Raw genomic sequence first — 15,120 nt, 5'->3', positions numbered from 1 at the left:
CGAGATGCCAATCTATCCATGCGACGTTGAATTTTCTTTTGTAGTCGTCTTGCTGTCCTAAGGTCTTCGATGGATTTTGTACGCCGGTAACGCCGTTCCGCACGACGACGGAGCGCACAAAGTCGCTCCAACTCTATATCCAATTCCGTGTGCTTCGACGAAACCGTGACCGTGAGCGTGGCGTCTCGTATTGCATACTTGATTGTTTGCTCTAACGCAGAGGACAAGCCCTCCCGACAAGCATCTTCAATGGTGGAAGTAAAATAAGTCCAGTCAATTAATCGAATGGTGTTCCGTGGGAAGGACCTGGACACCTCTTTGATGACAAGGCACGTAGGAATGTGATCACTCCCGTGTGTCTCGAGATCCGAAAACGATTTAACACATCTTTTGAAAGAGCTGGAGACGAAATCTAGGTCAAGACAGCTGCCGTAATTCACGCGTCGTATAAACGTTGGGCTGCCGCAATTCAGGAGTGAAAGGCCGTGGTTGCAGGCGAAGTTTGCAAGTCTTTGCCCTCTTTCATTGGTCCTGGTGCTTCCCCATGCCATATGGTGCGCATTAATATCTCCGATGACGACATATGGAGCAGGGTACACCGACAAGATGTTCGTCAATCTTTTGGGATCAAAATTACTTGCAGGCGATATATAAACGCTTACAAGTGTAAACATGAGTTCGCCCTTTTTAATTGTTAGGCAAACGTACTGATTCTTATCATGAGGCGGAATCGGCTCGCGAACATAGGTCAGTTCTCGACAAATAAGAACGATGACTTTGCTGCATGCATCAGTTGTTGCGGATATAACAGCTTCGTATCCCGATAGTCTGACTGGTTTTGACACATTAGGCTCACATATGACAATAATTGGGAACAAATTAGTATATATATACTGACGAAAGTCTGAAAGGCGTGAATTTAGTCCTCTTGCGTTCCACTGTATGATTGACGCTGCCTTGGCTTCTTCTCGAAACGATGGGCTATGGTTGGCCATGTCTCTATTCGAGGGACTCAAGTACTGGGCTTAAGGCGTCCAGTACTTTCAGTGCATCTTGAGCAGACGTAGTTCCAAGGTTCGACAGAATCACTCGAATGGCATCTATGAGGGGACGCAGCATTGAAAGGACTTGACGATCTGGTTTGGGCGTGTCATCAGCGGCAGGAGTAGGCTCCCGAGCGGGCTTGACAATCTGTAGTTCTGTGGGAGATTGCTGGCTCGGAAGTGCAGGCCATTCTTCTTAAGACAAATTCCTTTCAGGCGACTTCCTTGTGCTGGTCAGCCCCTTTTTGGCCTGATTGGAGAATGTGAGTGCTACAATGGAAGCGGCCCTCTTCTTTCGCGGCTCTGCCTTTTTGAGGAGGTTCGGTGACGCCGACGCCGGATCGTTGCAGCAGCCTCCCTGTGTGTCGAATTGTCCCGAACCATTTGCTTGAGAACAGTGACCTCTTTCTTGATGCGAGGGCAGTCCCTAGACGAGGCAGCATGGGAACAATTACAGTTGCCGCACTTTAGGACAGTAGCCCGGCACGTCTCCTCCGCGTGAGGTTCAGCACAACGGGGACACAGTATCGAGTTTGGGCAGACACCCTTGACATGTCCAAGCCTAAAGCACTGAGGGCATTGAAGAGCCTTTTGTACGAAGGGCCGAACAGGGTGTCGGAGTGACCGACTTTGACGTGTGTTGGTAAGCAATCTCCTTTGAAGATCAGTTTGACACAGCGCGATGTTCCAAGACGGCTCACACGCGTGATGACAACACCCTCACTTGCTGGTTTGACGAGGATAGGCAAGTCCGCGTTGGGAATGGCGACATCGATGTCATAAATGACACCTGCTGTCGATGCATCATCCATCGGGATATATGAACGCACTTTGATGCGCCCTAGCTCCGAGATTTGCTTCAGTTTTTCGAGCGCACTCCCGTTGGTAACATTGATCGCGAGGACATTTTTTCGTGCACTTATCCGAATGTCCTTAATTTCATTCGGCACGACCCCTTCCAAGAAAACAGATAGTTCTTGCCTGTTTAGCAGTCGGAGGTTGTTTGAGCGCTCTTCGGGTACGAACACGATGGCGTCAGGCCAGCGTTCAGGCCTTGACTTCAGAGTCGCCGTGCTCGCTTGCGTTGATGGGTTCGCGTTGACAGTCCTCCTTTTGGCCCTCTTTCTGCGGACAGTGATGAAGCTATCATCCGATGAGTCTTCATCCGACATCGAGTATAGCTCAGTGTCCTCGGTGTCACTTAGCACGCTTCCTCTCTTCCTCGTGAGGGACGGCCTTGATGACCTCTGGCCAGGAAGGCCTCTGGAACGCTCCGCGTCCATGGCCACAAGACCGGGAGCCGAGGCACCAGAAAATTCCGAAGACTTCGTCGGAAACCAGAGAACACAGATAGAAGCGTTCTAAGAAGAAGGCACTTCGTCGTCGTCCGGCGAGAAGTCTTCTCCGGAACGAGACTTTCGAAATGAACTCAGAGAAATAGAAGCTAATCTAAAGTTTACTGATGACAAATTTGATCAGATGGTAACTAATGTGAAAGCAGTTCTAGAAGAAAATAAACGCTTGCGCACTGAAAATGACAACCTAAAGTCTCGTTGTGATCAAATAGGAAGTCAAGCGAAATCGAACGAGTCTCGAATCGTGGACTGCGAACAGTACTCGCGAAACGCCAATATAAAAATAAAAGGAATACCAGTGAATGCTAATGGAAAACTGACGGAAATTATGATGAAGCTTGGTGACTGTATTGGGGAACCCATATCACCGTCTGATATTGACGTGTGCCACCGGGTTTCAATACCAGGAAGCCAAACTGGAAAGAGCATTATTGTCCAGTTTGCACTCCGAAGGAAACGAAATGCTGTGCTGGAAAAAGGAAGACGAAAGCGCCTAACGGCTAATGAACTTGGGTTTCCTGAATCTGTTCCCATTTACGTCAATGAGCACCTATGTCCTGAACGGAAGCGCCTCCTTGCGCAGGCCATTGCCAAAAAGCGTGAAACGAACTGGAAGTTTGTTTGGGTGCGTGATGGGCACATTTATGCCCGCAAATCTGAAAACAGTGCCAGACTAAGGATCACTAGCTCGAATGATTTGAATAAAATAAGCTAAACATATGGATGCCCCCATGAGATGCCTCGAACTTCCTTCTATCGCAGATCTAGATAGTGTTTCCTGTGAAAATAGCGTTGCTGTTTTTCATATGAACTGTCATTCTGTGTGCAACAAGCCTGACGAAATACATAGCCTGTTTACTTCCCTTAATTTTTCGTTCCATGCAATAATGTTTACTGAAACCTGGTACCACGATGATTCAACATACTTCGTGCTAGAGAATTATACTCACTTTGCCAATAACAGGGGAACTCGAAGAGGTGGTGGTGCATCCCTGCAAATTGTGAATTCGCTTCCTGTAACAATACTTGAGAAATTCACATTCTTCACTCCGGACTGTGAAGTGTTAACCGTTCAGAGTGACAAAAATATTTTCTGTGTTGTTTACCGCCCTCCAGACGGTGATATGAATATTGATATGCTAACCGCGTCACCAGAGCAGACAGAATTTGCTTCTTTGATTCTTACGCTCTTGTGAATGTATTTACTGCACCAATGCGCGTAACTTGTTCCACTTCAACTACTTTAGATTTAATTATCACTAACAACGATAAAAGCACTATAACTTCCGGAACTTTGATAACCGACATCAGTGATCATTTTCCAATATTTGCCTTTATTGCTAATACCAACCCTAAACATGCTTCTAAATCACCGGTGTCTTATTATCGGTGCATTGATTCAAAATTCCTCGACACCTTTCGTAATGAAATATGTACAGCCAACTTCGCCCATATATTGTCGCTACCTGACGCAGATGTTGCGTACGATGCACTAATGATTGTGTTAAACCAAATATATCAAAACTGCTTTTCTTTAAAATGCTGTCGCAAACTAAAATCGAAGAAACCATGGATTACGAATGCCTTATTGAAAAAAAATAGAAAGAAGAACGAAACTATATGCGCAATTCATTAAATCCAAGGATCCCGTGAAATTGTCTCTATATAAGAAATATCGCAATAACTTGAACAAAGAACTACGTCAAGCCAAGTACGAATACTTCAGCTATTCGTTCTCAGATAAGCACAAACCCTCAGCATCGATGGCATCAACTAGGTAAACTGCTTGGACGTCGCTACAACAGTGGTCCAGACTGCATTATGCGCGATGGTGCTGTGCTGACAGGGCAGGATCTCTCAAATGCTTTTAACGATTTTTTTGTGAATATCACAAATACAGCAAGCTCTCCTATTAATTCAACAAACACGTCAATTCACCAAGCACCAGGAGTCTCGATGTCGATGTTTATGTCCCCTACAACCGAAAATGAAATAATTTCTGTATTCATAAATCTTAAAAACAGTAGGGCTTTAGATGTTAACGGTTTTCAAATAAAACCTCTAAAGTATGTAATTGATTTGTTAGCCCCAATATTAACATACATATTCAACCTTTGTCTCAGTAGTGGAGTATTTCCTAAGCAGATGCAGATTGCAAAAGTTATCGTGATACACAAAGGAGGCGATACCTCTGAATTGTGAAATTATAGGCCAATTTCTGTTCTACCGGTAATTTCTAAAGGCATAGAAAAAATTATTCACGCGAGAATAACTAATTTTTTAGATAAGCATTCCGTTTTGTCGAATGATCAGTTCGGGTTCAGACCAAAAAGAACCACTGAGTTGGCACTGCTCAAGCAAAAGGAACTCATCATAAATGCATTTGAAGATAAGCTCCTTGTCCTCAGAATTTGACTTTTCCAAAGCCTTTGATTTAATCAATCATGACTTGTTAGTAAATAAACTAAACAACTATGGTATAAGAGGGATTACTAATTCTTTGATACGGTCATACCTTCAACATCGTAAACAAATTGTAGCACACAATGATGCTCTGTCTGATGGCCAATACATAAAATCGGGCGTGCCGCAAGGCAGCATCTTAGGCCCTTCGTTGTTTTTAATTTACTTAAATGATATATTTTACACTAAGCTACCGGTAAACCTTACTGCCTACGCTGATGACCTTACGGTGCTCATTACGGGTAGTAGAGAAAATGACTTATCCTCTAGAGGTAATGAGTTTTTGCAGTACATGTGTCAGTGGTCGCAGGAAAATTACCTAAAGGTGAACACAAGCAAAACTAAAGCCATAGTATTTCGAGCGAAAAACAAAGTTGTAAAAGATATTATGCTTAGGTTTGGGAACAACTATATTGAAATCGTGCGTACTATCAAATGTCTGGGAGGAACCTTCTCGGAATAGCTTAATTGGGATGCCCAAATTAATAACATACGATTAAATATGAACAAAGTGAATGGGGTGCTATGTCGTCAACGGTATGTGCTATCAACAAGAATTAAACTATTAATCTACAACGCTTTCTTAGTTCCAATACTTAACTACTGCCACACTGTCTGGGGCACAAGTACGAAGCATAATTTATCCAAGATTATTGTTACTCAGAAACGTGCGATAAGATTAATTGCTAACATACCATGGTATGCCCACACAGAAAGCCATTATTCCGAGTTTAACATCATTCAAGTGCCTAATCTTTATGCCTTCAGAATAATTCTTATGTACAAGAATACTATTAGAACAAACAACGCAGATATGTTGACACTATTCAACCTTCAAAGCCATGTGCCCACGTACAATGTACGCCGTTGCACCGCTTGGTCTACACCGTTCTGTCGGACTGTGTACCGATTTCAATCAAGCGCCTATAAACTTCCCTGTTACCTTAATACACTTGAACGTAATAACATCTCACTGGAAGAAATATCGAAAAATAAGTTAATTAGTGTTTTGCCGCTCCTGCACTAATGTATGGTGATTCATTCTGTTTTTGCATGTCGCGCTATTGTTTCTTACATCACACAATGTTAACAAATGCACTAAGGCTGTTGTCAATTTTGTACGTATATTTTCTTACTGATCTCTACTGTATTTTTGCTCTTGTACGTTCACAAGTTTCGCAATGCATTCCAATGTTTCTAGTATTTCTCTGCGTTTGTCATGACTAAGCTGTTTGCTCGTCATACTGTCAGCTGGGGCGTAATGGAGTTTTTTTCAAGCCGCTGCATGCGGCTTTTACCCTTACGTCCGCTCTCATTCTGTATTCTGTGGAAAGAGAGAAATAAAGATTATTATTATTATTATTATTATTATTATTATTATTATTATTATTATATTATTATTATAACACCGCATTCACTAGAGGCGCTTTTGCCCCGCTTCTAACCATCGAACTCATGGCTGAGTGGTAGCGTCTCCGTCTCACACTCCGGAGACCCTGGTTCGATTCCCACCCAGCCCATCTTGCAAGTTGTTTTTATTTATGAATTTCCTTCCGGGATTTTTCGCTCACGCCAACGCCGCCGTCACCAGCTTTTCTGTGACACGAGTTCCTTAACGCTTTCGCGTTAACAACAACTTACCGCAGGTGCGGTACGATCCCGCGTCTTCTCAATACGCGTGCGATACTCTACCAATTGAGCTACAGCGGCGCCATCTTCCCATTCACTTTTTGGGGTATTTACGTGTTAGTACTAGAACTAACCCTGGGAGTGTTAGCCAGCGCCAACACTGACAAACCTTCACGGCGGATGTGGAACATCCTTTCTGCCGCAGGTGTCACGAGTACGTGATCTTTTAGGGTGAAGGTAACTGGTCAATAAACCGAAACGTGCTACCTGAAGGCATCAATGTTGCCGGATTCGAGACCCTCGTTGTGTAATGAAAGAGAAGAAAGGGGGTTAACCTAGGGGGCCGATTCTTATTATTCACCTCATAAGAATCTTTGTTGGCTTCTTATGACATGATTGACAAAAATAGGGCCCCTCGGTTAACCCCTTCCTTCTCGTTCATTACATAGTAGTCCCACAATAAACAACACTTTCAAACATTTAAAACGTTCATCGCTAATTGTTGTGTGCGAAGTGAAAGGTAGCTTTCTTTCCGATGTCTGGTAACTGGCTGCACATGCTCTATAAACACTATAAAATTTACATGCCGACTAATCTTTCAGAGCGCTGCGAACTGATTTTGTGCGTTTTGAAGGCCCGGCTTGTGTTTCTTATGTTTAGTTGGCAATACTGGCGCCGTATTACTTGGTGGTGGTAACAACTTTATTGAGACTCTGCTCAGTTATGATCTGGCAGGCCCGAGTCCTAGAATGGCCCCTCACGAGGAGCGACCCTTTCGGCCCAGGCAACGAGGGCTTTTTGTACTTTTTCATCCGGCGTTCTGAGCAGCTCTTCCCACGTCTGTTGTGAGGGAGCTGGCAGGAGCGACCTGGGAGGGGGTAAGCCCTCGCACCCCCAAAGAATGTGATTTTGGGTAGCCAATGTTTGATTTGTGCAATTTTTGACATATTGGGTTCCATTGCCCGTTGGTAATTATGGCTAGCCAATGTGGGCTGGGGAACGATTTAGTTTGGATTCGACGCAGGATCGAGGCTTGTGCTCGCGTGAGGCTTGCGTTTGGAGGCGGGTAGATTCGCCTTTTTTGCTTGTAATAGTTTGTTATTTCGTGGTATGTCGTCGGTGCCTCATCCATGGGATCCGAGTCTGAGGGGCACATCTCCCGGTTGATTTGACCTCGGGCTACCCAGTGCGCCTCCTCATTCCCTTGATTCCCCGAATGGGCAGGGACCCATACGAGTTCAACAGTGTTTTCATTATTAAAGTCCCGTAGGACTCGCGCTGCACAGACGCCTATGCTGCCTCTCGAAAAGTTGACTATTGCCCTTTTGGAGTCGCTTATGATAGTTTGCACGGAGGGATTCATGATGGCCAAAGCAATGGCAGTCTCTTCCGCTTCCACGGTGGACGCTGTTTTTATGGTCGCGGCGCTGAGGATACTTCCCTCTCCGGTCACGACGCTCACTACGTAAGTTTGGTGATCTTGCTTTGCTGCATCGACATAAGCGGTGTGCTGGTTGCTTTGGTACCTTTCTGGAAGGGCCTTGGCTCTGGCAGACCGCCTCTTGTCGTGTCTCCCAGAGAGCATGCTCTTGGGTAACGGTTTTATAACCAAACGGCTTTTGACCGCACCGAGTAATGTTGTTCTTCCTGCTGAATTCATAACGGGATTCAGCCAGAGTTTACTTAGAATAACCCTGCCAGTTGCGGTGCGGGAGAGTCGTTCACGTTGGGCTGTTTTATGGGCCTCCACGAGTTCGTCTAGGGTATTGTATATACCTAGCTCAAATAATCGTTCAGTCAGTCACATGCTTCAATACTCACAAATCTAGCCCAAATGAATGTCGGGAAGCGCACTTATAGCTATATTACAAGCTTTCTCAAGGATCGCTGTGCAGAAATACATTTTGGGGACATTAAAAGCGGACAATTTCAATTAGGTACAAGGGGCATCCCTCAGGGTGCGGTCCTCTCCCCCTTTCTTTTCAATGTGACCATGCGAAACCTGCCTCCATTACTGGAAAGGATCCCGCATATCAAACACTCCATCTATGCCGATGATATCACCATCTGGACAAATAGCGGTTCCGATGGAGAAATCACGGCAGCATTACAAGCGGCCGCGGATACCGTACAAAATTTTGTGCGACAGAATGGTCTAGCGTGCTCGCCGACAAAATCGGAGCTTCTCGTCATCCGTGATAAATCAACCAAACACGCCACCGAAAGGGACGCCGTATTACTTCGTCCTCACGCTGCCAACTGCTAGCCTCCTGATTAGCTTAGTTGATAAGCGACTATCCACGTTACGCGGTGGTCGTGGGTTCGACTCCTAGAATTAAATTCTGAGGTTCTACGTGCCAAAACTACGATATGATTACGAGGCACGCCATGGTCGGGGACTCCCGATTAACTTCGGATTAACAATATTCCAGAGAAAACCTGAAGCACATGACAGAAGCCGAAACTTTTCCCGAGCACTGTAATGCACGGGGCCTGATAACAACGGAAGTCACTCTGGAGCAGACGTCTGCTGAGAAGGAAGAGTTTTAAGAAGTTGCTCTTGACACGCAATCACCGATTGCCGCCTCACACCTTTCGCTGTTCACATCTGCTGCGACAACGGAGCGGAAACGCCTTTCGGGAACAAACAACCGGTGCAACAGGGCGGGACAGAGTTAGGCGCTGTGTTTTTCCAAGTTGTCGAGGAAAGCTGCGGAACACACGGCTGGCAAAGCAGAAATAGCGACCGTCTCGCAGCCGAAATCTAATCTTCTGAGGTGGCTTCACTGAAGCTCGGAGATGGGCCAGCGACATTCACCCCCTGCCGGCGGACGCTGATAAACTTGCCGCATTCGTTCGGGTGGCAACGGCACTGCTATTCATTATCAGCGCACGCGCCGCCGCCGACCGCAAAACGTCCTGTGGGGCGGAGGCCCCGCGGCGGGCATCGCAGTCGACGAGCGTACGGCTATACGATGGCGCTGCCCTTCTCACCCTCAACGCCTTGTCCCGCACAATTTACATTGCTTGTGCGTCACCTGTGATGTCACGAAACGTCGGGAGAAAAAAGCAATCTAGACTTTCCAATGCTTGAGGTTTGGACATGCCGCCGCGCACTCATGCATATTAAAAGGACGCATCTAAAAGGAAGTCTGCTTAGACTAGCAATTTGCTCTTTCAAAACGCTGTACTTGCACTTCTACTTTGGAAAGCGATTATTTAGAGAGAAAACGAAGAGCAAATCTTCCTTTCTTGAATTCAGGGCTCGAACTAGACCATAGCGTTTGTATGTCACGGATTTCGACGGCATTCTCGCGCATTCGTCTAATCATTATTATTATTATTATTATTATTATTATTATTATTATTATTATTATTATTATTGTGTACAACATATGCTCCCAAATGTTGGTAGCTTCTTTTCTTCTTTCAGCGTACTTACTTTCTTTTTTGGTTCATCTATGCGCAATTAACCAGCAATGATCAGACGTCAAAATCTGACGTCAAGAGGAATTTCTATACTCGGCGACGCAGGCTGCTATTAGCCTTCGTTCTCCTTTCTACCCCTATCGAACCTCTGATGACAGCAAGTCTGACCTATTGGCAATGCCAGATGAGTAATTAGCCAGTCTAGAATAACTTACTTCGTTAGTGTCTCTAAGTCGATCTCGAAGTGGGAAATTCTCAGCCTAGGTTATTTCTGCTCCAAAAGTGGCAGGAACTTGAACAAAGCGGAACTTGAAGGGGCATTGATGAATAGCGCTTAAATGCGATAATAGTTTATATAACACAGACGGAAAACCTTAAACGCTAAAAAAAATCAGAGCGAAGGGTTTATTCTAGTTCTAATGAGATATTAGAAAAAAGGTTGCCCACTTTGGAAGGAGCCCTTCACGATGTCGATCACCAAGCGCACAGTATTCGCTACTCGGCAGGTACGACAACTGCGAAATGCAAGTTCAACAAAGGAGTTCCGCTCACCGATATGTGCTGACACGCATCATTCAGGTTGTGCACAATTGATGAAGCCCGCATGATAAAACGGTTCATTGATTTCATCACCAGGCCGCGGAAAAAAAAAAGGCTGTGTTCAAGAGGGCGAGCAATGTGCCCCTGATAAAAGGGTTGACGCTTTCATACGATATCGAAGACGCCAGGCATTCGGCAGGTTAGACGAGCAGGTGTACGTTGATGGGTGTCACTGAACTTTCAATAGGCGGCAAGCAGCAGAGCAACTTCACTAATCGTGAGTTCAGCCATGCATGATCAACATCCCAACACCGCGCGGACATTGTCTCCTGTCGATATTTTGTCAAAAAAGACTATTTCCTACTTCGATTTGGTTCCGTAACCACACTATGCTGATGTAAGTTATCGCTTCAACGTACGTCAAGTTTGGTTCTACGAGAAATGTAAATATATAAAGAAGATTTATTGAAGCTCGCTATAAGAACAACTAGGCAGCAGAAAAAAGGACGCAGAAAATACGTGGCACGAAGATGAGTCCTTCTTGCTTTGTATATTTCGTTCCAGTTGCAGCGTTTCAATAAATATCCAGTAAAATGGAGCTAGCCATATCTTTATTTCGTAATATCTGTGGTAAAAAAGGCACTTTACGTCATCAGCAATTAGTCAGACCGGCACGATTTACAAGCTAAGTCAGCAAGACGTGAGATAAGATTGTCGCCTTTCATATTGCATTGTGCATCAGTAAGCCAGACCTTGTTAGTTCTCACCGATATAGAACTCATTTACCACTTACAAACAGGTACTATTCCCGAAAGATGATCCCCTTTCGGGCACCCTCTGAGCAAGGATTGCGCCGTTTAATTTTTTATATATATACATAAAAAAGGGGGAGATGGGCTTACGTGACACGCTCAGTTTTGTCAGCGCAGAAAAGCCGGTACGTGTTGATGGCGCAGAAGTGCCGATGTGTGTTCATGCGGCCGGGACCAGTTATGATAGTCGACAGCTGTCAAGCCTGTCTGTCGCGGGGGCGCGTGATCGCCTCGTAACTGCCACGCACATTTGTGGCATAATGCTCCTGTCGCACGTGGGATAGCTAAAGAAAGGGTTCCGATTGCAGCCGCTGCATACTAAGCCTGCTCTTCTGGTACAACTTTTACATCCTCCCAGAAGCAAAACACCCAGAGGGATACGATCTCGCACACCCCGCTTCGTACGCACCGATTCAAGTGGGTCGAGAATTTCGGCTCACCTTTGCCCAGCCGGCTCGACTCACCGCGGTCGGAGCTAGCATGCAAGTCATTTTTTTCCTTTCTGTTCAAGACTGAACATGGGTGTATGTTTGGAGATGATGGCTGGAGTGTATATTCAATCTTAAAATATGTATGTGTGTATGTTATAAGTGTATATGTATATGCGTATATATACTTATGTATATACGTCTTTTTTTCCCTGTTTCTTTTTTCGCCTACATCTTAGCTGACCTGTGCATATGTTGTTGTATATTGTATTTACCGGCCACTAGCCACATTAGGCTACCAGTCCAAATATTTTTGTATACATTTTTTTTGTTCTCGAAGATAAAGTAAGAAAAAGCGAAAGAAAGAATGGCGTACCAGTCGCACACTATCACATATCTGCAAAGCCTCTTTCCCGATGCCTAGTCCAACTTTTGCGAAGCCATTCACTGCTTTTCGATGACCGAAGAAAGTTTACCGGGTTTACTCTCAGAGAAGCTACTTCTCGTTATGTGCGCTTTCCGTCTCAGTTTGGAATCGTCAGGCACGCGAGTGTAAGTGACCGGTATCCAGAGCTGAGCTTTCTACCTCTGATAAAAAGGGAACTTAGTTGATTACTCCCAGATGGGTGCGCAAAAATAATGGCGCCTTCCTTGTCCCAATGCGACGATTTGCAAGTACTTAAAGATATGTAGAGACGGGACGGAGAGAATGTGGCTCTAACGAAAGCTGAAGATTGCTTAATTACACGCAACTTCGCATCACGTCATATCGGAAATGAACAGTGCTAGTTAATATAAGCTGCACTGTCGTGTGGAATTAGAACTTGTGTTCCGTCAAGTAACGAAAGAAGTCCTTTAATGAGAACATTTTTAAAAATAAAGGACACAAAGCATAATAATCAGACATTCAAATTAAGAAATGTGGACGGTTCGTAGCAATTGTTTTGGCTCCGCAAAGTTCAGAGACGGATACTGGCCCGCACTGTAGCGAGAAGATTCGGATTACCACTTGGCGGGGCAGCACCTTTGATGTGCGCAGTCGCCCGCATCGAAGCGTAACCGCTGCAGTCGTAGAAAAGGAAAGACAATCCACGAAAGCGACAAAATTGCACCGAAATGGCGTCACCGCTCTGACGTCCCGGTGGTAAGGAAATGCGTGCTATAGCAAGCGTGAAAGAAAACTGAGAGAGTTCGGAAAGGGGTTTTATAGATTCCTGGCTACCGTTTCGCTTAAACGATGCGACTGTGGCTTTCCTTGTGGGCAAACTTTCAGAGATTGCCGTCTTACAAGCAGTGATCTGGTTGCCAAAGTACTCAGTCCTCAATAACATCTAGCACTGACAAATTCAATAGTTTTGAAGAATTTCTAGATCTCCCAGGCGAAAGAACGTGCGCAGTCGATCAATTTATTGATAGCACAAGTCTGCTTGGTGCCAGAATGTCCTTAAGAAGTAAACTATTTTTCTTTGTCTCTCTCTCGTGATATCAAGGAACAGACTGACCGACTTTGTTACTGGTCCTATTCTACAGCCAAAAACAAACAAACAAACAAACAAACAAACAAAAAGCGCGGCGACAACGGACCGACGCGAAGTGTAAGCAATATCAGTTGCCATTTTTCTCGTGCGACTTAGGGCTAAACTTTCCTTGGGGAAAAATTAAAAAATCTCAGAAAAAGTTCACCATAGAATGTCAGGCACCCACATGCAACCCTTCATAACACAAGCTGCGATTGCGTAGTCGCCTTTAACAGGGAAATGAAAAGAGAAAAAATAGCGCTGTTCAATATATGCAAACTCTATCCCTCGTGCCAATTTTATGGACTCTTGCTACTCGGACTAAGATTAGCACTTGCTACGACAATAAACTGGTCACGCTTAGTCAATTGTCTTCGTCTCATGTCTAAAGACGATTGACTAAGACGCCAACAAGGCCAGTTCTGCATGCCCGCTGACTAGACAACGACGGCCCAGTGAACACGGTACAGATGCGCAAGTTTTGATGATGAAAACAGCATGCTTTTCGCGTCACACGGTACAAGGGACAGGAGGACTCACGGCGAGTCGGGGGCGAGGCGGCGCTCTTTTGCTTCGTATTCCTGGATCTGCAGTGCGTTAGCCAGGCTCCGGGTGCGACGTATCCGAACCCCGTTGGTGGTGGGGCCGTTCTGGTGAGCCATCGCGGGCCCAGAACCACGTCGCCGTGGCGGCCGTGCACAGCGTCTCCGGGGGGGCGCGAGAGAGCGACCGTCGCTGCCTTGTTATCACTCAACGCGCGCGCGCGCGTCGCCGGCCCAGAGGTGCGCCTCCTGTGAAGCACGCCGTAGCGAAAAACACCGCCCGCTGCGCGCGCCCAGCTCGCAGTTAAAACGGATGTAGCGAGATAACAGCTGCTTCGCCGCTGGCCGGCCGCGGCTGTCGATGGTGGCGCCGACTGTTGAGCAGGGGCCGAAGTCTCGCGGAGGCTGCTCGTCCGCGTGAGATGCCGCACGGACGCGTGTTTGGCGCGGCAAGGCTCTGCCGCGTGCTGCTCGTGCTCGTCCCGGCCTGGCGTCGGGCCCACAACGATATTTACGCTAAGTAGGCCCGCACGCCTTGGACTCCGTATACGCCTTCGGTACAGCGTCGGTAATAGAGGTCACTGATCCTTATTGTAGCTGAAAGAATGTATGATTGGGAGTGCAAAGTTGTGGGAAACACAAATATTTCGACTGGGACAATGTCTGGCATCTCGAATGTTGCAAGGTAAACAGCAAGTGCAGGCTTGTATCCTCATCAATGTCATCTACTATTCTCTATTTCCCACTTAGATCCCGCGACGTAAGATATTTCAACTACCAATTGTGGAGGCATAGTGTTCATGGGGTTGTGCTGCCAAGCTCAGGGCAAGGGATCAAATCCCGATAGGTATTTAAACAACCCCCTCCCAAGATATGCCGACACCCACTCAAAAAAATTTTGCGGAAAACATCAGCTCGATATGCGCCAACAAGGACGAACTTCCTTTAACATGTACTTTAATATGCTTGCTTAAAAGGTTAATTAGCGTACTTCTGATAATTAGCAGCTTTTCCATCACCATTTGTTGAAATAAAAAAAGCGTTCAGCCTTCATTCAACAAAACAACGTGATAAAAAGAGCGCTAGCCCTTTGAGCCTCTACCTCCCTCAACCTCTCGCTCAAAAATGATATACCGTATTTACTCGAATGTGACGCCACCGCGATTGTAACGCGACGGTCGACTTTTCAGTCCGCGAAATAAAAAACTTTCAAGATAAAACTGCGAATGTAACACGAGATGAACGGAAAGAGAAATGGTACCTTTATTCAAAGGATCAATTCGGAAACGAGTTCACTTATCACTCGTCTGAGGAGACAGAACTTTCCTTGGGTGGTATTCTGGGGCGATCACTTTGGGCGAT

At 45.7% G+C, this 15,120-nt stretch overlaps 1 protein-coding gene across 1 annotated transcript in view; it reads right to left on the bottom strand.

Moving 5' to 3' along the window:
* Positions 1-14,054, bottom strand: part of mdy (diacylglycerol O-acyltransferase) — a 255,316-nt gene extending 241,262 nt beyond the window's left edge. The window contains exon 1 of the mRNA XM_075698769.1: positions 13,757-14,054. Coding sequence (XP_075554884.1) covers positions 13,757-13,878 — 122 coding nt within the window. The 5' untranslated portion in view covers positions 13,879-14,054. The remainder of the gene's footprint in view (positions 1-13,756) is intronic.
* Between the last annotated feature and the right edge of the window lie 1,066 nt (positions 14,055-15,120).

The sequence above is a fragment of the Dermacentor variabilis genome, chromosome 1, assembly GCF_050947875.1.
Source record: "Dermacentor variabilis isolate Ectoservices chromosome 1, ASM5094787v1, whole genome shotgun sequence".
NCBI lineage: Eukaryota > Metazoa > Arthropoda > Arachnida > Ixodida > Ixodidae > Dermacentor > Dermacentor variabilis.
The sequence above is the reverse complement of the archived record's forward strand: the minus strand, read 5'-3'. Positions and strand labels throughout refer to the sequence as shown.